At 38.1% G+C, this 27,759-nt stretch overlaps 1 protein-coding gene across 4 annotated transcripts; it reads left to right on the forward strand.

Moving 5' to 3' along the window:
- Positions 1 to 477: 477 nt before the first annotated feature.
- Positions 478 to 27,476, forward strand: LOC134577958 (prion-like-(Q/N-rich) domain-bearing protein 25). Of its 4 annotated transcripts, XM_063436911.1 has the most exons (14): positions 479 to 627; positions 11,978 to 12,091; positions 12,472 to 12,627; positions 13,812 to 13,937; positions 14,160 to 14,294; positions 16,357 to 16,473; positions 16,976 to 17,125; positions 18,559 to 18,684; positions 21,093 to 21,227; positions 22,657 to 22,773; positions 24,724 to 24,873; positions 26,829 to 26,954; positions 27,106 to 27,259; positions 27,302 to 27,476. In XM_063436911.1, the coding sequence occupies exons 1-14, from the start codon at positions 576 to 578 to the stop codon at positions 27,456 to 27,458; spliced, it is 1,815 nt and encodes a 604-aa protein (XP_063292981.1). In that variant the 5' UTR covers positions 479 to 575; the 3' UTR covers positions 27,459 to 27,476. The 4 variants fall into 4 exon arrangements, with proteins under 4 accessions (XP_063292982.1, XP_063292981.1, XP_063292979.1 ...); XM_063436909.1 differs by having other exon boundaries at positions 27,106 to 27,476; XM_063436910.1 differs by having other exon boundaries at positions 12,478 to 12,627; positions 27,106 to 27,476.
- Positions 27,477 to 27,759: the final 283 nt, after the last annotated feature.

Genomic DNA, 27,759 nt, shown 5'->3' on the forward strand with positions numbered 1-27,759 from the left:
CATTACAAACCCTAAGACAGAACATTTTGATTCTGTTACTAAGGTTTGTCTGTTATTGATTTTTTCCTAGTTTGTTGGAAAATTGGAAGCACTTCAAACTGGGTTATTTTCCTTCCATTGGATAAACAGCAAAAACAGATGCAATGTCTCTTTTTTTGCTTTTCAACTATGTAACTATGTAAGGGCCTCCATTGTAGGAGGAGAATCATAAATTGCTCATAGATGGTTCTGTCTTTCTGATCAAGTCTAAAAAACTAGGTGTATATAGCAAACCATGCTCAGTATGCCCCAGTATTTATTGGCCATTATCGTGAGCATCCACATGTATTCAGCATGACCTTGTAAGAAGAGTGATAAACCGGCAACCACAAGTACACATTAAATAATAGAACACCCTTATCATTTTAAGATAACTGGGTTTTACAAAAATTCAAATGTTCTTCCTGGTGGTTTTATGAAAACAATATTCAAATAATACATAAATGAAATGGTTTCCTGTTAAGAGGTAACTTAAAGAAGAGAAACACCAGAGTTAAATTCAAGCAAAGACAAGAAGACGTATTCATTTCGACAAGATGAGAAGTGTTTTTGTTCTTATTTATAACCTTCTTGCTGTGCTTCCACTTGGTAAGTTGAAAGAGATTATATGATGACTTCTGTCATTAGCAATTTTCTTTGTTATTTTTTTTTTTTTTTTTTTAAGTCTTCATTATCGTCTTGATCATTTTGTTAAATCAGCTTTCAAAGTGGTTCCATATTAATCCAACAAGAATTAACATGCATAATTGCTTGTGATCTCAGCAGAAACCAGCAGAAATGTTTTTTTGGTGAGTTTAGTAGAATTTTGGAAAATCTTGCCAATGTGTTCACAGAGAGCATCTGCTGCATTGACAAGAACAATCCATAAGAACTTAGATCTCCGAACTGCAGAGCTCTTCTTCTATAGTTCAGTCAAAGGAATGTTTATGTAAGTGTGAATTGTTGCTACTTCAAACATGGTTATTTTCCTTAAGTCGGAATTGCCATGAATTCAAAGCAATTCCAAATGAAAGGTCAAAATAGCAGAACAGACTTTTTCCAATTCAGAAATGTTAGCCTAAATGGTGAAATTCACGTTATTTTTTTTTCCAAACCAGCTACTGTGGACTAAGATTTTAAATTCACATTAAATTTGCATGGAATAGTCAACAATTTAAAGTTTGGCAATAAGCCCTGATAGAAATAAATGCTTATTTCTATAAAAAGGGCTTCTTACTAAGTAGCCTAAGGAAGTGGTTCCCAACCTAGTCCTCAACCCCCTAACCGTACCCCCTAACCGTCCAGGATTTTGAGACTACCCAGTTGTGTCTAAGGAGTTTTTAGAAAAAAGCAAAACAAAAACCCTTTAGACACAACAGGGTAATACCAAAATCCTGGACCGGTAAGGGGTACTGGAGGACTCGGTTGGGAATCAATGGTCTAAGTGATTTATTTAACCAGTAATGCAGAATTCACACAGACATAATTCACACAATTTCACAAATGATAAACATTCCAGTGAATATGTATTCATTGTGCAGGTTTGACTTTCATTTCCATGAAATTCAAGGTTATTTAAGTTATAGATCTGCATTTGATTACTGGTAAAAAAAAAAATCCCCCAAAAAATTAACGCCCTATTATTTTTTATTTTATTTATTTATTTTTGCCTGATGGTAAAAATTTTAATTAATAAAAAAAAATGTATATATTTTTTTAATAACTATCACTGGCTTCCTTTGAGAGAAATAGCACTTACTACTGAAAATAGAATTGTATTATCTTTTTAGCAATTTATCTTAAATAATATCCGTATCTGATCCGTGGATTCCCTTCCTGGAATTTATATTTTGTATCCTGCTATTTCGCTTTATTTAGCAATCTATTTATCGCTGTCTGAGATAGACTGCCATTGGTTCTTAAGACATTAAAGAGCAGACATTCTCAGTGGTTTCCCTGGTAGAGTTTTTCACAAGGTCTTATTTAAGGGGTGAAAATAGTTATCTTATTTCATCCGAAAAGTTTACTCTTCGAGGATCATATTCACCCTGTAATATTGGTCCAGGCATTGTCTGTACTTTGCAGGTGTTTTAGTTACCATTTCAAGGTCTCAACATTTTTTGACAGTTCTAGAAGGTCTATAAAATTTCTGACTTCATTACGTAATAATAATAATAATACTAATCCTCTTATATTATTAGAAGAAAGCCACCAGCACGAATGGTGTTTTACTATTTCCAGGACATTGTCTTACATTAACCGACACATGATTTATTAAGACTTGTTTCTTTACAGATCTGGTTATCTTTCAGATTTCTATCAGACACTCAATGTTATATATCCCAACATTTCACATTGACAAAGAGGGACACTTTCCTTTTAGGGATGTGAGTGAGGGGGTAGCCAGAGGCAGGGATGTTCTGAGAAAAAAGAATTTATGCAACTAAAATATAATTTAGAATATCAACACTGTTTTATTTAGACAGACTGACAGAGTCATTCACTAAAATGAGAATTGTCGCAAATTCAAAATTAATTTCTGGTGAAACTTTCCAATTCAGTTACTCTGGCCTTAAATCTGAAATTCACTTTAAATTCACATTGAATTTCCACTTTAGTAAAGCTCTGTGTTTTCTTTACTATATTACTATAGTTTAATAATCCTTTAGTGTGAGTAGTATTGCTGTATAGCTCTGGTATGAATTCAGACACACCGAGAATCAGTGGCGTACACACAACCCATGGGGCCCCGGTGCGAAAACTGATCTGTGCCCCCCCCCCCCCCCGTGCTTACTCTGCGCGGGCTGGGGCCGCAACACATGGCGGCGGGCACCTGGTCGCAGGGCTGCGACCCGTGCGACCGCGGTATGTACGCCAGTGCATGCATAAACACATACACTTAAAGGACCACTACAGACACCCAGATCACATCAGCTCAATGAAGTGGTCTGGGTGCCAGGTCTCTCTAGTTTTAACCCTGCAGCTGAAAACATAGCAGTTTCAGAGAAACTGCTATGTTTCACTGAGGGTTAATCCAGCCTCTAGTGGCTGTCTCATTGACAGCCGCTAGAGGATTTTCTGCGATCCTCACTGTGAAAATCACAGTGAGAAGACGCTGAACGTCCATAGGAAAGCATTGAGTAATGCTTTCCTATGGGCGGTTTGAATGCGCGTGTGGCTCTTGCCACGCATGTGCATTCGGAGCTGAGAGGCGGATCGGGACGGAGAGATCCCCAGCGCCAAGGGAGCCCGGCGCTGGAGAAAGGTAAGTGCTTTAGACAAACACACACTCTCATGAACAGACGCGCACATTTACTGACAGACACACACTCAGTGACAGACGCAAACAAACATACTCAGTAACAGACACACACACTAACACTAACACACACTCACTAACACACACACTAACACAATCACTCACACTAACACACTCACTAACACTAACTAACACTAACACAAACTAACACTAACACACACTAACACTAACACACACTAACACTAACACACACTAACACAAACACACACTAACACACACTAACACTAACATAAACACACACAAACACACTCACTAACACACTCACTAACACACTCACTAACACTAACACACTCACTAACACACTCACTAACACACTCACTAACACTAACACTCTCACTAACACACTCACTAACACACTCACTAACACACTCACTAACACTAACACTCTCACTAACACACTCACTAACACACTCACTAACACTAACACACTCACTAACACACTCACTAACACACTCACACGTTTTTTTTTTATTTAATCCCCCCACCTCCTTACCTGTGGGAGAGCTGGGGGGATTCCCTGGGGCCCAGTGGTGTTGCTGGCCCTGCTGTCACCCGGCTGGCGGGCGCACGAGGGAGCACTGTCCTCTGAGTGCTCCCTCTTCAGCTCCCTCGCGCGCCGCGTACTGATACCGGAGCCGGAAGATGACGTCATCTTAAGGCTCCGGTTTCAGTGCGGTGCGCGAGGGAGCTGAAGAGGGAGCACTCAGGGGACAGTGCTCCCTCGCGCGCCCGCCAGCCGGGTGACAGCAGGGCCAGCCTCGGGGCTGGCCCTGTGGGTACATACCTGGGTCGCAGGGCGGCCGGGCCCCCTGGCGGGCCGGGCCCGGTCGCAGCCGCGACCCCTGCGCCCCTGGTATGTACGCCACTGCCGAGAATGCTGAGCACCTACAAGATAAAGGAGTAAGGATAGAAAAGTGAGGCAGAGAGATTTGGGAATCAGTAACATAGAATTACAGTAAGTAGTGAAACTGTTTTTTCTCACAAATTGAATTTGGTCTACTTTGCCCAATTTTGAATATTCTCTAAAGCTTTTCATAGGATTTTGCCAATGGCCAACCCACAAATCTCTATATGTTAACATATTTTTACTGGAGTGAATGCAATGATTTTAAATGGATCCCCTTGACAAAGACCGTATAGGTCGAAACGTTGTAAGTGGCAGTGGGTTCAATAAATGTGCCTTTTTGTATCCTGGAGTGCCTGAACCTTTCTTCTATTTTTCTCTACTATGGATCCCCGACTCAAAATTTCACTTGACTTTAAAATATGTCTTCCTTGTAACTTTACAAAATAAGAGACAGATGTCTTAAAATCGGCATCAAAATCTATGGAGTGGGAAAATCTTAACCGTATACCGACCCTTAGTATTATATAGTACTTTTAGTAAACCCCTCATATCATCATATGCTATTGGGATAGTAAACAGAAAAAAAAAAATATCAAATCAATGTAAATCAGATTCTATTTTATTACGTGAAAAACATATATTTTTTTAAATTCCTCTTTGCTGCTTTTTTTGAAGCTGACTCCGAGCCAGCAAGTTATTAAAATGTCCTGCTTGCCCTTGGCAAACTGTGGAAACAATGTTAACCATGTGTATAAAATAAATATTGCATTTTTTTTTTAGATAACCAGGTATTGCAAACAGGAATGTGCCATTCCTGGAGGCAGTAACTAAATAGGAACGTTAAAAATATAAATGTAATATAAAAGTTAATATAATGCAATTAGTGGTGAACACGTCAAGCTGTCAACTGTAACCTGGCTTATATGGCACCCCGTCTATAATGTGCCAGAGGGTGCCAGGCTCCCAGGTACATAAAGAAACATAGAGATGGGCATACAAATGCTATCAGTGCCAGGTGCCTGAGTGCCCTCTGCACCTATTAATACATTTTACTCACTGGTGTGAGGATAAAGAAAGAACTATGAATCATTTTGTGTTCCTTGCAAAAAGAAAATCATGGGAACTGCATCTCAATACATGCATCGTAAGGTGTGAGTGGATAAGGATATCCTACTTTGGTGTTCTGTACAGGACAATATAAATGCCTGAATTTGAAATCTTGACTTGAAGAACTGCATTGGGAAGTCTATGATTGGAGAGTGACAGAAAGTCTGGGCGGGGTGTGAAGGGGTGGGTTTGCAGAGGCCGATTTGGCATGCTCTTCAATATATATCCCAGTTCAAAAAATGCATTTATGTTTTCATTGGCACCCCGTCTATAATGTGCCAGAGGGTGCCAGGCTCCCAGGTACATAAAGAAACATAGAGATGGGCATACAAATGCTATCAGTGCCAGGTGCCTGAGTGCCCTCTGCATTGTAAAATTCTATACTAGATGTTTGAATGGGTACTCTTGGTGCAAAATGGTGCAAACCATTGCACTGTGTATTTAGTTTGGCATGAATGCATGCCGTGGAGTCGGGGTATGGCTTGGAAACTTCATGGTTCATTCTTTAGTGGCCACTCTCCCACAGGACAGGACTTAGGTGGATGCTTCGAGAATGACCATTCTACATAGTAACCCCAAGCCCTCCCTTACGGTAAGGCAAGATGAGAACTCATGTGCATCTCTCTCTTGGTTTGGGGTGCACAAACTCAAACAAAAGGCAGGTGTGTGAGTATTAACAGGGATCCACTTCATATTATTACCAACACGCCCCCACTGCACCTATTAATACATTTTACTCACTGGTGTGAGGATAAAGAAAGAACTATGAATCATTTTGTGTTCCTTGCAAAAAGAAAATCATGGGAACTGCATCTCAATACATGCATCGTAAGGTGTGAGTGGATAAGGATATCCTACTTTGGTGTTCTGTACAGGACAATATAAATGCCTGAATTTGAAATCTTGACTTGAAGAACTGAAATTATCCCACGCCAAGGTTCAAAATATGCCTTTAGAATTACCCCAGGGTGTATTCTTCAATAAATAGTATGTGTTTGTGGGGAAGTTTCAATAACCAACCATCAAAACTACTCCAAATTGGAACATGGACACAGCATAAAACTTCAAAGTTAGAAAAAAACTGAATGGCTGCGTCTAAAATGTGCCCCTTCAACATCCACATATACCTGGCAAAGGTACATACGGGGGTATTGCTGTACTCACACCACATAGCTGAGCAACATATGAAGTATTATACAGTGGTAGCACACATAAGGTTGGCAAAATATACTGTGCAAACTCACTTTGTTTGTCAAAAAGGCAGAAAAAATGCTTATTACCACTACACCTGGTACAAGCGAGCGGAAAAATTATTCCACGCTAAGGTTCAAAATATGCCTTTTGAAATACCCTGGGGTGTCTACTTTAAGAAATGCTAGGCCTTTGTGGGGTAGTTTGAATTTAAAACCTGCAAAGATGCTTGGAAATTGCACATAGGCCCAGCATCAAAATTCAAAGTACGTTAAAAACTGATATGGCTTGGTCTCCTATATGGCACTGTAGCTTCACAAAATAGTGCCAAAGACATTCATTGGGGGTGTCTTATTACTCAGAAGACTTAAGTGAGCATAATTTGGGGGTTTTGAACTTAGTGGCACATATGAAATATACTAAATGCCCAGCAAAAATGCAATCCATATGTAACCACATACCACATACTTTGGCATATATTGGTGAAATAATGGGGGCATGTTAAGGCACAATATGCACCTTATGAGATACCCTGGAGTGTCTACTTTTACAAATGGTAGGCCTTTGTGTTTTTTTTTTTTGAACAGACAAACTACTATAATACCCCAAATGGAAGCATAGGCTCATTAAATCCGTCTCTCAAAATTCGACTGTGAATACTGAAACGGACAGGTCTCCTATTTGGCACTGTAGCTTCACAAAATAGTGCCAAAGACATACAATGGGGGTGTCATTTTACTCAGCAGATGTAACTGAATACAAAATAAAACTTTGTACAGGAATAGCACACACCAACTTTACAAAATACACATGAGCAGTTCTTTGTTATAAGTTTGTATGCCAAAACCCCCCAAAAACACAATTTTACTCCAATATTTAGCAGAGGTTGGCGGTGAAATGGCTACGTAGAAAGTGTCAAAACAACCACATACCACATACTTTGGCATATATTGGTGAAATAATGGGGGCATGTTAAGGCACAATATGCACCTTATGAGATACCCTGGAGTTTCTACTTTTACAAATGGTAGGCCTTTGTGTTTTTTTTTTTGAACAGACAAACTACTATAATACCCCAAATGGAAGCATAGGCTCATTAAATCCGTCTCTCAAAATTCGACTGTGAATACTGAAACGGACAGGTCTCGTTAAGTACAATAAAGTTGATTGATTTCACAAACCATGTGATCTGCTGTTCATTCTTCATGTGAACAGTTCTCGGCTTGAAAAGTAAAGCGTTGCAGGAATATCAAGTATAACCTAGACAGTAATGATATTAAAGGCCAACAGTCACTTGTTATCCCAATGAGTAGAACATTGAACTTATCGCTGCTGCTCCATTTTCTTCTAACGGGAAACTCCGGACCCGCAAAGCACTTTAGCTTGCTGAAATGACTTATGTGTGAAGAGTGTGTCTTCTTATTTTCATTTGAATACAAAGCACAAATTTTAATAGAAATTTGCAGTTTTAGTAACCTTGTTACAAGCCCCTGGCTTTCAGTCATACAAACGGTCCTGTAACTTCCTGGTTTGAATAGCTCAGTGGAGCTAAACTCAAGAGGCAGCAATGGCTCAGAACACCAACCTTGCAAAGACTTCTCATTGAGCTGCATTGGGAAGTCTATGATTGGAGAGTGACAGAAAGTCTGGGCGGGGTGCGAAAGGGGTGGGTTTGCAGAGGCCGATTTGGCATGCTCTTCAATATATATCCCAGTTCAAAAAATGCATTTATGTTTTCATTTGGTTTCTATCTACTAAACATTGATTTTGCTTTTTTTTTTGGGGGGGGGGGGGGGCGCTTAGGAGTTTCTTATTAAATGTATAGCAAAGACTTAGCAATACAGACAAACAAGCGGGAGGTGCCCATCTCCAGGATAATATAAATATTATTATTGCATTTTGCAGACTCCATAAACACATATTTGTCAAATACAGAGAATAAAAAACATATTGAGAATTATAGGAGGTGACAGATCCTTTAAACATTTTATAACAGAGAGTACCAATGGGATTTATTGAACCCCTTAAACAGAACAGCTTTTCCAAGACAAAAGTAAATATGCCTTTTGAAATACCCTGGGATGTCTTCTTTAAGAAATGGTATGGCTTTATGGGGTATTTGGATTATATAGCCTGGTAAAATACTCTAAAATGGGACATGGGCACAGCGTAAAAATTTAAAGTTTGAAAAAAATGGAATGGCTGTGTCCCAAATGTCCACATATACCTGGCAAAGGTACATACGGGGTTATTTTTGTACTCAGAAGACATAGCTGAGCAACATATGAAGTATTATACAGTGATAGTACAGATAAGGTTTGCAAAATATACTGTGCAAACTCACTTTGTGTGTCAAAAAGGCAGAAAAAATGCTTATTACCACTACACCTGGTACAAGCTAGCGGAAAAATTATTCCACGCTAAGGTTCAAAATATGCCTTTTGAAATAGTGCCAAAGACATACAATGGGGGTGTCATTTTACTCAGCAGATGTAACTGAATACAAAATAAAACTTTGTACAGGAATAGCACACACCAACTTTACAAAATACACATGAGCAGTTCTTTGTTATAAGTTTGTATGCCAAAACCCCCCAAAAACACAATTTTACTCCAATATTTAGCAGAGGTTGGCGGTGAAATGGCTATGTAGAAAGTGTCAAAACAACCTTAGGTAAATAGCCTGTGGTGTCTACTTTATATAAATATATACTTTTGTGTGGCAATTTTGTTTTCTTTTATGGCTATTAAGCTTACAAGACAAACATACCAAATTCTAAAATCGCTCCACATTAAAAGTTTATTTTACTCCTTGTGCTTTGTGACCTGTAACTATAAAAAAAAAACTTAAAATCCCAGACACATTATATATTCTGTAAATCAGAACAACTAAATGAATTTATTTTGTATTACTTTCCTTAACCTGCACTAATTGTGCACACATTATTATTGCAAAAACTGTAAAAAAAACCTTTTTCATTGTTTTTGCATTTTTCTGTATTTTTTTTATAACAAATAAGCATTTATGTATATATATGTTACATCACATTAACCCCTTAAGGACCAAACTTCTGGAATAAAAGGGAATCATGACATGTCACACATGTCATGTGTCCTTAACAGGTTAAAGCCCTTTCTGTCCTTTAAAAAACGGAATATAATATGCGTCGGTGCAATAAATTAGTAAAATGCAAATTGCAGTTGAACGCATACAGCAAAAAAATGCAAAAAATGCCGTTGTCATTAAGTGAAAGACAAGCTTCTGAAGCTCTGTCCTTAAGGGGTTAAGGTGCTTTTGACCCTACCATTCTGGTATCCCTTCCTGAACTGAAAGGAAAAAGAGTTTTTTTATAACTACTTAATTAATAGATAACAATAATAATATGTTGCTGCCAACATACTGCCTATTGCTATTTCCCATAAACCCTGCAGAGAATAATTAATGTGGACGAAATCAAGTGTACCATGTATTATACAGGATGGGCCAAAATTCAGAGAAGTGTTTAAGGCGTCAATAACTTTTTTATTAAGGAACCTATTTTAATGATATTGCATACAGTGACATGCTTAACCTATGGAGCTTTGTTTGACTAGGTACGGAATATGACATATTATAAACAAGCACACTTCTGAGGAAGCCTTTTTACAGGTGAAACGCGTCAAGTGGACTTTTATAGACTTTATTCATATATTTTTATTTTTTTTTATCTATTTGTGTTAAATAAATTATCCTTATCCATTATACTATACTTGGATTTTATTATTTTTTCCTCGTGGTTACCATCTTGTTCCTTGGTGGGGACTATACCACCTATGTCATTGAGACTAGAGCAAGTTCTGCTCTAGCAAATGTGAGTACGATATTTTATTATTTATTTATATATTTTATCAGTACATACTGCACCATCTGGATTTTCTTGTCTCTCTACATATCGTCTACCTGAGATTGTCAAGATATCTGCATATCCTTAGACGGGATTGTTCCGTCCACCCGTGTTAACAGCTGAGCTCTAAGTTAGCTCTGGGAAATGTGAGTGTGGATTATTCTTAGTACTCATCCACCTACCCACTTTAATTGACATATTGTATGTGTGTGTGTGTTTATGTCTGTCTGTGTGTCTGTATGTGTGTGTGTATATGTGTGTGTGTCTATGTGTGTGTCTGCATGTGTAATCGTTTGCATGTATGGGGGGATGGGGAAACGTATGGGAGGGGAACGGTAGACGTATGGGGGAGGGTGGCAGGGGGTAGACGATGGGGGGGCAGGGCAATTTTTTCAACAGGGCCTCATGGTTTCTAGTTACGTCTCTGGCTGAAGCACAGTAAATAGAAATGTTTGAAGATTGTTGTGTTCCTTTTTCATTGTGTATGAATCGTGACTCCCCACCCAGCAAGGTGAGCAAGGTAAGATGACTGCAATAAGTGATTCATTGTACTTAGTAAATACCAAGCTTGGAGATTTTCATAAATTGGTTAATTTACTTGCCATTGTGTAAGTTACTTGCAAAGATGCTCAACATGACCTTCAGTGAATAAACCGTTTACTTATATTTTATTCCAGATGTATATTGTGCAATGTGCAAAACCTTAAAAATGATTCCCAAATAAATAATCATCGTTCGCTAATATAGAGAGCCACCACTGTGGTGACATCAATGTGTATGACAGTAAACAGGGTTTTTCACTAAAATAAGATTTCAACATGAATAACAAGTGAATTTACATTTGAAAGTGTAAATAGCCGAATTGGACATTCTTTAAGCCAGATGTGCTACCAGTTTGGCCTTAAATTTGAAATTCACTTTGAATTCTCACTTTAGTGAATAACCGTGATAATGTTAACTTATAGCTCTGGTAATCAACTTATTAATATCAGAAGAATAAAAGTCTTGGTGGAGCTATTATTATATGAACTTGTCCTTCACAGAACGCTGAAACACTGTATCAAACAAACACTCCATGCACCATAACCACTGGGATGCCAGGAGTGCCGAGATGCCTTATTTATTATTCTACAGTTTGACTTCTTCACCTAGGGTTTTCAGGATGCCACTTCCTACAAATAGAGAGTCAGACGCTGCCTGTCTAGCTAAGCCTAGGCTTGCAAAACATAACTCATTGGCTGAGAGCAATCAGCTGAAGCACTAAGGCAAAGAGCTGGTCCTGCACTGCTGAGCTTAGCTCAGGAGAGCTAGACGGAGCTCCTAAGCATTAGCTTCTGACTCTCTGACTCTCTGGCTGTAGTGTAGGTGGGGAGCAGCGCACAAAAAATTCCTGGTAAGAAGTCAAACCATTCTAAAATAGATTGACTACTTACAATAAAGGCTAACCCGGGCACTTCTGACACTGTGTGCTTTGGTGGTTATGGTGTTTAGAGTGTTCATTTAACACACATACATCTAGGTTGCCATAATATATAGGCAACAGTCTACCATGAAGTATGTAAACATAAGGGGGGAAGCCGGTTCTGAAATGCTCTTTCTATTTCTCAACAGGTCATTCCAATATCTGCATTCAGTGCTCTTCTCCCTCTGAAAATAGTTGTTCGGGTCAAGAAGTACAATGTTCACCAGGAGATATCTGCTTATCTATATACGAGAGAACTTTAGGTAACAGTATAAGAATTACAATTACAAAAGACATTTGTATTACTAGAGAAAATAACGAAAAAAGATAAATATTGTAAGAGGTAAATCATAATGCAAAAAGACAATCAACAAGTCTACTTTAAGTATGAGGTATATACTTTAGTTCTGATGTGAGGAAATGTACTTTGTTTCTGAGATGCGATTGCTCCAAATAATTGTATTACAAAGTCTGATTGGTTTCTGTAGCCGATAGGTAGACAGACAAAAGGACAGACAGCAAGAGAGACAGATAGATTAATTGTTCAGTTAATGTTAGAAGATTATTATTCGTGCATAACTGCAAAAAAAACAAACAAATACATGATTTTCTCTCATTTTCACTTTTTAAATAATCTTTTCAGTTGCAGGAAACAGTGCTTTTACTCATAATTACTACAGAACATGTGGGACCTCTAAGCAATGTGGCCAGTTTTACTCCTACATAGATGGAGAGATTACATACAACCTAGCTTACAGCTGTTGCACAAGCGACTCCTGCCTCCCTCCAGAGCCAGACAGTATGTATTTCTATAAAATATTGTCATTTCATTTATTTTCTTATTTTTTTTTTTACATATGTACTTTACAGTTCAGATGTATGCAAATAAGAAACATGTATTGGCTGACAGTAAACATATTTTCCTCTTTTTAATTAAAACCAGCAAATGATTAGCTAGCATCGTAAACTTGTTGAGACACCCTTAGTACCTATTGTAGACCTTTCTCATTCTACCCATGAGATCTAAAATATTTAATTGAAGTGTCCATGAGCAAATGGTGGACGTATGACCATCAGCCTAACTTCCTGTCCCAGCTCTGTCTTTCTTTCACCCGAATCACTCTGTTATGGAACAGGTTAAGCTCACTAGAGCTATTTAAACAACCCAATAATATTGTCAATAACGTATTCTACCCACTCAAAGTTACACGTGGATTTCCTCAAGGTTCAAATCTGTGTAATTTCTATTTTCAGTATTTATAAATGAGATTAACATGGTGGCCCCACAGAACACACAGGAATTTACTGGAAAAAGTACAATGGCTTTGGACGGAGAATGCAGAAGTCTTTTGCATTACGTGAGCAACTGCAGAGGAGCAGGGGCTTTGAGTGCTAGGGAGAACTTGACAATATTTGTCAAACCATACGTGAATGGTTCCACAAAAAAACGTGCAAAGACCACTAACAGAATCACTGGGTGTCTCTGGCTGACATGTTCTCATATATGAGAGTTTTGATCTGCTATGCTAGCTATTCTCCAGAAATTGCAGCCACAAAAAGTATTCCTGAGAAAAATAAATCCCATAAATAGTTATAAAATAATCTGTTTCTGCCATAGATGTTGTTCAGGAAAGGCTTTAGGGGCCAAAGCCCCAGATATGCAGTTTTTCAGCCCAAGATCTATTCAAGTGGCAGGATACTCATGCTTTTATCATTTTATATTGTGAGAAAGCAAAACAAAGCAATCCAGCCCAGCTTTAGAACATTCATGTCGTCCACAAAACTAGAACAATGAGTTGTAGGTCTTAAGGGGAAGAGACAAATGGGGGTTTAGGGACACGAGGAGAGAGACACATGACCCAAAAAGTTATAGAACTTAGCAACAACCCTGGTTTCTTTTCTCTTTCTGTAAGAGATTTTTGTGCATTTGCACATTCTTTGGATGTTGCCTTTTGATGTATCTGTCTTTATTTTGCTCACCAGTGCTCTCTAATGGATGGAAATGTCCCTCATGCAGTGCAGACGGCTCATTTTGTAATACAGAACAAGTTGTACATTGCATCGGTACAGCAAATCAATGCTTTAGTAGTAATGTGACCTACAGCAAAGGTAAGTGTTTTGTGTGCTCATTAATAAATGTGTATAAGCTCATATTTCCAATTAATTTATAATGCATGTTTGTGCAGAACATGTGAACTGTTCAGCTTTGAGTTTGAAAATGTGACCTTTTAAAATAAAACATATTTAATTATATAATCCCAATACATTATTGCTCATATGTTAGTAAAGGGTTGTACCTTTTTACATAACATACTTTCTCCACTTTTACAGGAGAAAAACAACAAATTTATGTAGAGGGCTGCACAACGGACAACATATGTAACAATCTCGGGCTGACTGATTTACAGTATGCTACAGACAATGGTGCTGTGGCATCTACCACATGCCAAACGTCAACCGATAATCGTAAGTCTACTTCCAATCCTTTTCATTAATTCTGTAAGGTTTTCTTAAGGCTATTTAAACTTATTGTGTGAAGAAGGTCTAAGCAAGGACCTTGAAGCCTACACAGATGTTGGCAATTTTATTAAAATTGCTATAAATTATCTGAAAGAGGAGAACAGAATAGCAGAATAAGGAAATAATTTGTATCCCAAGCATCAAGTTGTAAAGATTAATCTGTAGAAATGAATAATAATAATACTAATTTGCCAACAAAAAATCAACTCAAACCTTGGTGATTTTGCTAGAATTCTCAATAAATTAGTAAGTGAGCTCTATCAGTATAATATTAAGCGAATAGTGACCTCACTAGTTCTAAAATTTAAAAGACACTTATCTAAACAAGTTAACAGTGAATGTCTATCATATTTAGCTGAAATCATTAGTTCTGACTAAAGTTGATTGAACGCAGACTGCTAGAATGAGTCAACTAATATTGACTAATATATTTATGTGTAGATCCCCCCAGAATCCACAAACTCCATTACTTACCCAAAATAAACATCGTCCCATAATATATATACAGGCTGGTATTAGTAAAAGTCACAGTCTTGGGCAACAATTATGTTGCATACCCCCTTAGAGTTAGCTTGCAGTGAAATTCTTTGGCAATCTATGTCCTGCCTACGCCAGTGGTGTATCCTGGTTTTGTGCTGCCCTAGGCAGGACAAAACCCAGGCGCCCCCCCCCCCTCCTCACCCAACCCTTCCCCCCGCCCGGCCTTCTAAATACACACACACACACTCACTAACAGACACACACACACACACACTCACAGGCAAACACACACACAGTCAGAGAAACACACAGACACACACTAGCAGACACACACACACACTCACTAACAGACACACTCACTCACTAGCAGACACACACACACACTCACTAACAGACACACTCACTCACTAGCAGACACACACACACTCACTAACAGACACACACACAGTCAGAGACACACGCACACTCACTAACAGACACACTCACACAGTCAGAGACACACACACACACTCACTAACAGACACACACACTCACACAGTCAGAGACACACACACACTCACTAACAGACACACACACTCACACAGTCAGACACACACACACACTCACTAACAGACACACACACTCACACAGTCAGAGACACACATACACTCACTAACAGACACACACATTCACACAGTCAGAGACACACTCACTAACAGACACACACACTCACACAGTCAGAGACACACACCGTCACTAACAGACACACACACTCACACAGTCAGAGAAACACACACAGTCACTAAAAGACACACACACTCACACAGTCAGAGACACACACACAGTCACTAACAGACACACACACTCACACAGTCAGAGACACACACACTCACACTAACAGGCAAACACACATACAGTCATAGGCACACACAGTCAGACACACACACACACACTAACACATTTTTTATTTATTTAACCCCCCCCAGCCTCCTTACCTTTGGGAATGCTGGGGGGGGGGTCTCTTTCTCCCTGGTGGTCCAGTGGCTGCTGAGCGGGCGGCATTGGCAGGCGGGCAGCTGGCGAGAGGGAGCTCATGACGTCATATTCCGGCTCCCAGCCTCACTCTGCGGCGCGCGAGGGAGCTGAGCAGACAGCTCAGAGGAAGTGCTCCCTCGCCAGCCGCCCGCCAATGCCGCCCGCCTGACCGGCATGTCTGTTAGCCGCAAGGCTAACAAGACATTTGCCGTGGGCATTTGGGGGCGGCATTTTTTGCTGCCCCCTGGAAAATGCCGCCCAAGGCAAATGCCTTGTTTGCCTCGCGGCTAATACGCCCCTGGCCTACGCATTATTATCCATTTATTATTATTATTATTATTATCCATTTATTATCATATTAACTGCACGGATGACACTTTACCTATGAAGTACAGGTTTTTAAAACATATCTGTTAAAATATATTCATACACATGCATTTGATTCTGTATGAAGGAGCATGATAGAAGCTCCGATCTAACGATATAAATCATATCTGGCTTTATTTCCCAACAGGTCCCTCTCTTAACTGCGTTCAGTGTAATTCTAACATCAACAATTCTTGTACTGGACCAGAAATAACATGTTCATCAAGTCAAGACGTTTGTATATCTATTTATGAAACAGAGTCAAGTACGACTAAATCTTGTTATATGAAATAAACAACAGAACACAAAATATGTTTTTTTCTAATTGCATTCAGATATGGATATAGTATTTAAATTTATTTATTTGTTTTACACTTGCCTATAAAGAGTGATACCTATAATACCAAAAGAGGTGTTCGGTTTTAGCGAACGTCATAGTTTGTATTTTTATGTGGTACTGTTACTTAATAGATTTTTGCATTCTCTCACTGAGAATGCAAACATGTATTAAGTAATCTAATTAGCCACACACACACAGTATCAACTATCCACACATATCTAATTGGTAAGAAGTAAATCCTGTAAGTGACAAGACCACTTTGATTTTAGAAAGCAGATGTTTTGATTATGATTAGTACATAGCCATTGTGGTTAAACTCAATGGCAGACAGAGGGATAGGTTCTTCGGTTAGGAACTGAAAATTTATATTTGTGCACAACTGTAACACTCAAAAACAAACATTTGTTTCTCTTTTTTTAATTTGCAGATAGCAGCACTGTTACACATAACTATTACAGAACATGTGGGACCTCTAAGCAATGTGGCCAGTTTTTCTCCAATATAAATGGAGAGATTACAACTAATCTAGCTTACAGCTGCTGCACGAGCGACTCCTGCCTTCCTCCAGAGCCAGATAGTATGTATCACTATGAAATATTGTCATTTTGCTTATTCATTTTTCAAATGTGCATATTATTTTTTTGAAGTGTACAATGCTGATCACTTTATAGCCAGCAGGTTAGTATGTTAAGTTCATTTGTTCAAACTGTTTTTTTTGACTGATGAGTTAGCCTTGCCATTGCTTGCAATATGACAGAACTGAGGAGAATGACTAAATATATATATTTTTTTTTTTTTTTTTTTTTATTTTTTTTTTTGGGGGGGGGGGGATTATAAATCCCCTGCTATTACAGTAATCCCTATCCACTCACTTTTCTGTAGACAAAGTTCTATTTATATTTTGCTTGTGTTTTTTTCTGGCACCAAGCCACTTCTGTTGCAGTTGCCCACTCTGTCTCCTTCTGAATTCAGTGCTCCCTACAAGAAGTATCAGGAGAGGTGACAAAGTAAGCACCTTTAGAGGCTGTCAGGAAGACAGCCATGAGTGGTGTGTTTAGCCCTACAATGGAAACATTGCTGTATTTCCTAATTGGCAATGTTTTACATTGTTGCCTAAAACTACAGGCACCCCACCCAGTCCACTTCAATAAAATGAAGTCATTTGGGTAGAGCTGATCCTGGGTGGGTGCCCCTTCACATTAAGTCCTCTCATAAGGTTCTGCCCCTCAAGATCGGCTCCAGGATGCAGAGTTATAAGGCAAAGTTACAAGCTGACAAGGAGGGAGCTGGGAGTGCTGCCGGCTCTGTCCTTGCTCTTTTTTTTTTGTGCATGCACAGTGTTATTTTCGTCCTAATGATTTTTTACCGAATTTCGTTCGAAAAACGAAAGGTTTTACGGACGATATTTGGAATGGATGAATTAAATTTTAATTAAGTACAAATTAATTTGTATGAAACAAAATTTCACTGGTGCAGATGTCTAATCCATATAATGTTTAGGTAGTATGTAATGAGAAAAAATAATAAAAAAATGGAAAATAATATAGTATCAGTTAAAGCTGATGAAAAAAAGAAGAGTAACACCTATGATTTTCTGTAGCTTACGATCAGCTCCAGATATGTTCGCTTGGTCGGTATGATCCCCGCCTGTGAATATGTTGATGGTCCCGGTCCTTTATATGAAGATGATTCTGTCACTCTTGAGGCCAAATGTTCAGGAGTCTTTTTCTTTAGTGTGCAGCATTGTGGCAGTAATAGTTTATCAGTATATTGGATGAAAAATAAAACAGAATATATGATATATAATATCGGGAAGATCCGAGTGTAGTAAAAAACTAGTTTTCTTCAAGACAGAATATAATAAAGCCAATATATAGCATAAAAACACTAACACGTTTCACCAAACTGAGCTTGTTCAAAGGACACTTCGAAAAAGCCCTGTTAGGCGAAACCTGTTATTGTTATTTTGCCCTTTCATATCTCATGTACGGTATATATTTTTGTCCCCAGTGTCCCCTAATGGATGGAAATGTCCCTCTTGCAGTGCAGATGGCTTATTTTGTAATACAGGACAAGTTGTAAATTGCATCGGTACAGCAAATCAGTGCTTCAGTAGTAATGTGTTCTACAGCCAAGGTAAGTGCACATTAATGAATATAATAAAATGTTTCCAATTCTTTTATGCGACTTAAGTGTTTGAGAGGTGCATTCAAATATTTCAGTATTAGCATGAATACCGTCTTATAAAACAAATCCTAAGCTTTTTTTTAATGAATCTGACTAAAAAATTATTGTTTTTTTTTTCTTTTTATGTGCACCCACTACATAAACCCCCTTCCTTTCTAGGTCAGTGTTGGACAGTTTTCATGTTTTCCAAAGTTCAGCCATTAACCCCTTCAAGACCGCTGATGGTTCAGGACCGTCATCTGAAAAATACCCTTGAGGACCGGTGACGGTCCTGAACCGTCATCACGGAAAACGAACGTCGGGAGCGATCAGAGATTGCTTCTGTCAAAATCCCGCTGTTACTATCTGCCAGGCAGATAGTAACAGCCAATTACGTCGTGTGAGCGACATGCGATCGTTCATAATTGGCTGCTGTCAAAGTGGGTGGTACAAACACTCACTTTGACAGTGATTTCTGCCCCTCTCACCTCTGTAGCATTTTGTGAGGGAAAGAGACAGAGATTGTGATAATGTGTTGCCAGCAGTGTTGCCATAATTGTTCCAAAAACTTTGAAAAGTATCCAAAAGTTAATAAAAAATAATTTTTAACCCCTTCTCTGCCAAATCTGTTACAGCAGTGCATTTGCACTGTCTGTATTATTTCTTTCTGCCCTTAAGGGTTACATTTGTGTTAAAAATCTGTGTTTTAGTCTGTCTTAGTCTGTTTTAGTCTGTCTTAGTCTGTTTTAGTCAATCAGTTTCCTTCCCTAAATCTCCATTAGATTATTTTAACAGGAGTTAGTTTAGGGATTGCTGCTAAAGGTGCATTTGATACCTGGCTGGCCAAAACCAGATGACATGTGTGCATAAAAAACAGAATTCAAAAATTACCACCACACACTTTTTCTGAATTGTTGGGGCAAAATGGTTGGGGGAAAGAAGTCAGAACATCCCATCTTCTATAATTTAGATGTTATAAAAATATATACTTTTAAACCATAAATTCAACTTGGGGGATGTAAAAATGCACCACACTCAACATGTGCCTATCAAAGCAGGCAAACTATATTCCGCCAAAATGGGCAAGTCCAAAATTTGTTACTGTAAAATTGTGGCAAACCAATGCATAGGGGGCATTGGTGTACTCAGGGGACTTTTCAGAAAACAATCTGGGGTGATTTCTGGCAGTAACATATAACCAGCTGGCTAAAATAAAAAAGAAGAATTAAAAAATTACCACCATGCATGTTCTCTGAAACTTGTTTAGCACAATGGTTGGGGGAATGATGTTAAAACACCCCATATACAATACCTTGGCATATCTACTCTATAAAAAAATATACTTTCATAATGGTAACATTAACTGGGGGAGGCAAAAATATGCCAAACTGAAGATAGGCCAAGCATACCTATATATCAAGTTGAAAAACTGACTTGCACAAGTCTCGTTCGTGGCCTTTTAGCCCCCAGACAACCCAGCAAACATATGCACGGGTGGTATCACTGTACTCAGGAGATGCTGCTGAACACATATTGCGTTGTTGTTTGACAGTGAAAAATAACAGGATCTGTTAATACATGCCTAAAGTACAATATGTGTGAAAAAAACACAAAACAAATTACTACCCAGAAGTTTGACAAAGGCTATTGGTCAAACTTACCATTTAAAATACCCTGGGTTATCTATCTTTCAAAAATATATGGTTTGATGGGGGGTAAAATACATTGGCCAGCTTCAAAAATGTCCTAAATACGACATTGGCGCAGGTTGACTACATGTCAAAATTCCAAGTTGGAAAACGGATATGCGCACCTGCCAAATGTGACCTTCTAGCCCCCTAACAACCAGACAAGCCTATGCATGGGTGGTATCACTGTACTCGGGAGAAGTTGCTGAACACATATTAGTGTATTTTTTGGCAGCAACACCTAACGGGATCTGTGAATTTATACCTGAATTGCAATGTATGTGAAAAAAATTAAACTACCTATGCAAAGTTTGGCAAAGATTGGTGGTAAAATGGCGGCATAGAAAGTGTCAAAATATCCTTAGATGATTTTTTTCATTAGCTTTTGTAGATGAGTAAAAGATTTTTCAAGTAAAAGTAAAAAAACATGTTTTTTTTTTTCAATTTTTCACCATATTTTATTATTATTTTTAAATTAAATTATATGACATGATAGAAATAAAGGTATGCAGAGAAAGCCCCCTTTGTCCTGAAAAAAACAATATATAACTTGTATGGGAACAGTAAATGAGAGAGAAAAAAAATTACAGCTAAACACAAACACCACAAAAGTGTTAAAACAGCTCTGAAGGGGTTAAAAACATAGTCACTTGTGTTAATGTTTATCTTTTCTATTTTTTAAATTCACAGGAAAAGTACAACAAATTCATATAGAGGGCTGCACAACGGACAACATATGTAACAATCTCGGGCTTACTGATTTACAGTATTCTACAGACAATGGTGCTTTGGTATCTACCACGTGTCAAACGTCAACCGATAATCGTAAGTCTGCTTCCAATCCTTTAAATTAATTCTGCAAGCTTTTCTAAAGGTCATTTAAACTTACTGGGTTGAAGAAATTCTAAGCAAGGACCCAAAAGCCCGGTATTTGTGGTATTTGTTGGTATGTTTATTAAAATAGCTATGAATTGATCTGCAAAGAGGATGAGATAAAAGCAGAATAAGGAAACAATTTATATCCCAAACATCAAGTTGTAAAGATTAATTTGTAGAAATAAGTAATAACAATCTGCCTAAAAACTAAACTCAGACATTGGTGATTTTGCTAGAAATATCAAGTAATTCATTAGTGAGCTCTATCTCTATATTATTAAGCAAATTGCGACCTCACTAGTTCTTCAATTCAAAAGACACTTATCTAACCAAGTTAAAGGGAAACTCCAGTGCCAGAAAAACGATCAGTTTTTCTGGCACTGGAGGGTCCCTCTCCCTCCCACCCCCCAATCCCCGGTTACTGAAGGGGTGAAAACCCCTTCAGTCACTTACCTGAGGCAGCGGCGATGTCCCTCGCCGCTGTCTCCGCCTCAGCGACGCTCCTCCTTGTGATTGCGTCGGCCGGTGGGCGAGACTGATCTCGCCCACCGGCCGAGGAGACCTAATGCGCATGCGCGGAAATGCCGCGCATGCGCATTACGTCTCCCCATAGGAAAGCATTGAAAAATCATTTCAATGCTTTCCTATGGGGTTTTGAGCGACGCTGGAGGTCCTCACACAGCGTGAGGACGTCCAGCGACGCTCTAGCACAGGAAACCTGTGCTAGAACCCAGGAAGTGACCTCTAGTGGCTGTCTAATAGACAGCCACTAGAGGTGGAGTTAACCCTGCAAGGTAATTATTGCAGTTTATGAAAAACTGCAATAATTACACTTGCAGGGTTAAGAGTAGTGGGAGTTGGCACCCAGACCACTCCAATGAGCAGAAGTGGTCCGGGTGCCTGGAGTGTCCCTTTAACTGTGAATGTCTATCATATTCATCAGAAATCATTAGTTCCACCTAAAGTTGATCAGAACGCAGACTGTTAGAGTAAATCAGCTAATGGTAAATAATATATGTATGTGTAGATCACCCAGACTCCACAAACTCCATTACTTCCCACAAATACACATTGTTCCATAATATATGTGCAGGCTGAGATTAGGGAGAGTCAGCATTTATTTCAACCTCCCCCTTTGAGACAGCTTAAAGGTGGAACTCTTGGGCAATTTGGGTTCTGCCCAGAATTAGGGCAGCATGGAGGTGAACTACACATTATTACATTGTTATTACCATAATATCTGCACGGATGACATCACCTATGAAGTGCAAGTTTCTAATCCACATCTATTAAAATATATTTATATTCTGTATTGAAGGAGCATTATAGAACCTCTAAACTAACAATATAAATCATACCTGGCTTTACTTTCCAACAGGTCCCTCTCTTAACTGCATTCAGTGTAATTCTAACATCAACAATTCTTGTACTGGACCAGAAATAACATGTTCATCGAGTCAAGACGTTTGTATATCTATATATGAAACTAAATCAAGTAAGATTAAATTTCTAAAACACAAAATACATTATTCTAATTATATTAAAATACATAGATATTATTTCTTAAAGGAACACTATAGGGTCAGGAACACAGTATTGTCGATTTTTAACCAATCCAATGCTTTCCCATACACTGTTTTGGCCAAGCAGCACCTCCTCATAGAGCTGCATTGAATCAATGCATCGCTAAGAGGAAAATTCAGCGTCCCTGTGCAGTGCGTGGAGACGCTGAATCGCACTGCTGCCTACTGTGCAGTACTGAGCCAGGAAGCACCTCCAGTGGCCATCTGAGGAGTCGCCACTTGGAGGTGCCCCTAGGGGCAATGTTAACACTGCCTTTTCTCTGAAAAGGCAGTGTTTGCATTAAAAGGCCTGAGGGCAATGATTATACATTAAGCTATAGTTGTTCTGCTGACTATAGTGTATAGTTTACAATATGCTATTGAGAGTGATGCAGAATTATACTAAAAAGGTATAATGTTTTACAGAATTCCACATGTTATGTTTAAGTGGTATCATTAAGGTACAAGTTGTGAGATTTGAGACTAAATAAATTTGCAGTTTCCTGTCACACACAAAAAATACATACATGGTTAAACATACGTATTTAAGTTACAAACATCTTACAACACACATATACAGACATAACTATTCACACATATGATTGGAAAAACACAAATTCAAGCCACTGTATACACTTACATTACTCGCTACATATACCAACCTAATTATCATCTGGCTCACACACCATACATACTGTACTGTAGAAATATTAGAGGGAAAAAACAACAGCACAGACATCCACAAAAAAAAAACACTTGCTTACAAACATAGAAACACATATAGTCATACAAAGCACAAATACACAGACACATGCAAGCACACAGACACACACTAATTAACATACATAGGAACAAACATTCATAGCGACACACTAGTGCACATATATTAACAAAGACAGATTCTATCTGGCATTGAGAGACCTCAGAACAAATTAATTTACTTTAATCCACCTCCCCCCCCCCCAGACCACTTTACAAAATTATGAATATAGCAGTTAAATATAAAATTCACCAAAAAATAAATCAGTAAAACATAACCTTTATCTATCTTAATGAAATATTGGATCCATAATTCCCAGATAAAACAAAAATCTTCCTTCACTCATGAATCAAAATTAATAGGATGAAGGGTAAAATCAAAAAGAAAACCAACACAAAAGGTCTATAATACAATTACCCCTGTTCCCTGGGAAATTGAGAGGACAGACTTGCAGCTTTGATAAAAATGTCCCAATGAAAATTGGCAGCAAAGTGAAAAAGGGAGGTAGAAATTACCATGTAACCAGAGATACAATAGAACACTTCCATAACTGTGAATAAATCTTCGAAGGAGTATAAGAAGTATCACGCAGACTCAGTAATAGTCCCTATTAATCAAAAGCGAGGTACAATTGCAAAATTACAAACCGCTCCTTAGTTGATCCAACACATTAGTTCAACATATAATACATTGGGCAAAAATAAATAAATAGACAGTAAAATATATAGCAGAGACGGTATAGACCGTCAGTCTCAAATTAAAGACTAACTGGGGTATTGACTAAAGTGAAATATGCCGGGAATACAAAGGTAATTTAAATGTTGGGCCAAAACAGCCAAATCAGAAAAAAAGCTCTATTTTCAGTTCTGCTATTTTGGCTTTTCAATCACTGACAATCACTTAGAATTTCTGACAATTTTCACAATTAAGAATAACCCCGTCAGATAGAAAGTGAGGGACAGATATTATGTCTACGTGTGTTGTAAATAACAGAGGATACATTCAGAATTCATTTTGCATGGTTTCTGAACAGAGATGTACGGTGCAGCGCTATATCATACATTGCTATATCCTTTTTAAAAACTAAAATGTGTTTTTATATTTTTTTTATATTTCCTTTTAGTTGGAGCATTGACTGAGAGTAACCTCTACAGAGACTGTGGCACCTCTGAGCAGTGTGGCCAATTCTACTCCTTCATAGGTGGAGAGATTGTAAATAACCTGGCTTATAGCTGTTGCCAAGGCAACTCCTGCCTTCCTTTGCAGCCAAACAGTACGTATTGCTATAAAATATTTATGATGCAATAGTATTGGTATTTTTTTGCATGGAGTTTAGCCCTGTTATCACAGCAGAATGCCATTTCAAATCGGTCAACAATATTTACTTAAAAACATTGAGTTCAGTATCTTTATTCGCTGTTCTGGTAATAAAATTAATAATTGTGTAATTGCTTGCAATCTGATTTTGCAAATCTCTCACCAAAAAAGAACACATTTAAAAAATATATATATATATAGATAGATAAGAGGTTAAACAAATGAAGTTAAAATCAAAACGACCTGCTATATTGACCGGTTATTAATATTTTATAAATACTCTTGAAAGTAACAGTGACAGCAATAATGATAAGAGCAGTTTTTATAAAGTTGATTATCACGCCATTGGTTCTAAAGACCGTAAAGAGTTAATAGGAATTTTTCTGCACACGTCAATGGACCTTTGAGTTGAGTTCCTGTCCATAGAGCAGACGGACAGGAACAGAAAACAACATCAGGTGCCCACTCTGTAATTTATTATTTGTCAATCGAAATCTCATGGCATAGGAAGACTCCAGTATGTTCATGGCTTCAATCAAGGGTACAGCCAGTACCCCATTAAAATAATTCAGGTGCAGATACTTACTGGGGTGTGCTGACCCCCCCTCCCCCCCCCCCCTTCCCCGTCCTGATGATGTAGGGAAGGAAGAAGTGATAACAAAGGAAGACGTGATTAGAAATATTTTTTTTTCCAGTGTGTGAAGAAACCATGCAGGAGGCAAAGACAAGAGTTAGGCCTCGAAAAGGGTTTCTGCAAATAAATATTTTTGGATGTGTGTCTTGCAGTAAGTGTGTTTGTGCATATTCCTGACAGTATGCGTTTTTTAGTTGTCTGGCCATATGTATTTGTGTGGTGTGGCCCTCTGTATGGGAATGTGTGTGGTGTTGTGTATGCATGATTGTAAACCATTTTTTTTGTTCAGCTCTGTTCTATATGGGTAGACATCTTTCAATATTCGGGTCAGAAGCACTACTAATCACAATAATATCATGTAGGTAATAAATAATTATTGCACAATAAAGAATTCTGACATGTGCAAATGTCAGACATCTCCAAAAGTATTATCATCCTGTTTCAAACTTTCAAATTGTCTAAATGGTCTAAGTATGGTTGGAGATTCCAACCAAAGAAGGTTTAAATATGGCTGCCCCTGTGGAACAAGACTAAGCTAGGAAACATACTAAAAAGTGGTATTAATTTAATATGTTTGATTAAAAAAAATAATACACAACAATGCCAGCAGTGGTTCCCAACCTTTTTTTACTTGTGTACCCGTGATTAGTAGGGGCTTGGACATGCTGTTAAAGCATTGCAGTGCACTACTTGGCTCTTCATGGCACATGTCTATTGGGTGGCCCTAAGAGCTTCATTCGCCAGATAGATCCCAATATTTATGGAGTGGCTGCACCTGCAGAACCTCCATTAACAATTTGTGTTCTGTGTACCACCGGGGGAACTAGATTGTAAATTATTTTAAGCATATTACAGGTTGAGAACCCTTGAGAACATGTACATGGCTATTCTCTAAAGTGAGAATTGTCAGGGATGCAAAGTGAATTTACAGTAAATTTTACATTTAAGTCCAAAATAGACGAAGAGCAAACATTCACCAAGTCTCCTGTACTTTTAGATATTTTATAATCTAAAATGTTCAATTCACTTTGAATTCAGAAAAATTCTCACTTTTGGGAATAAACCAGGAAAACCTTTTTTTTTCAGTAATAAGAAAAAAATAACAGGTTTTCTTTAAGTGGAGGAATTTCTCCTTGCCTTTGAAAAAAAAAAAAAAAAACTACACTGTTTTGTAATTTTTATCTGACATAAATGATAGATGTTTTAGCAGTTTTAAGCAACACATAAGTTATCTTTTTAGCATTCACTCATTGTCTAATTTCTGATTGTTCCTGCAGTGTCCTATAATGGATTGACTTGTCCCTCTTGCAGTGCTGAGTTTTTATCTTGCAATACGGGACAATTTGTGGATTGCATTGGGACTGCAAACCAATGCATTAGTAGTACGCTGACCTACAGCCAAGGTAAGTATTTTGAGTATCAATAATAAAACAAGATTGGAAATTGCTACTTTTACTGTACCATGCATTGTACCCAAATATATTAATACAGGTGCTGAATTTATTGAAGTTATTTGTTGAAATGTTAATTTTTGTGTATTTAATTTACTTTCAGGAGGAATGACAACATTTCACGTAGATGGCTGCACAACAGAAAACATATGTAAAAATGTCAATCTGACCCAATTAGACTTTTATGATGAAAATGTTGCATCAACATCTACCATATGTCAGGATTCAACTAATTACGTTACAACCACTGTCCGTCCTACTACTACAAAAATCAATCCGCCGTATCGGTCAACTGTCTATACTACAAAAATCAATCCGCCGTATCGGTCAACTGTCTATACTACAGAAGGAACTCTTCATACCAATCCCAATTCTAATGCCAGTACAGCATACAACAATATATGTTATCACTTAATGATTTTAGTTGCTCTCATTGTTTTCCAAATGTCCATCTAGTTTCACCAGTGTCAACTGATTGTTGACTGATAGTTTCAAGAGTTAACATCAGTGGGTTGGTTTAACATTATATCTTAACATTGCCCGGCCCTATTCTGTACATTTCTGTCTGGATTGACATCAATGTTATATGATCACCGCACTGGCTTTTGCTCCGTGTTTCAAAGCAAAATACCTCCCTTATCATTGAAAAATAAACAAAGGAAACTAACATCTACTTTTTGTTTTAAATGTGTGCGCTTCATCCTCAATAAAGTTGGATTTTCCCACTGTTGTGGTCGTGACTTAAATATGAATAATA

The sequence above is a fragment of the Pelobates fuscus genome, chromosome 11 (assembly GCF_036172605.1).
Source record: "Pelobates fuscus isolate aPelFus1 chromosome 11, aPelFus1.pri, whole genome shotgun sequence".
NCBI lineage: Eukaryota > Metazoa > Chordata > Amphibia > Anura > Pelobatidae > Pelobates > Pelobates fuscus.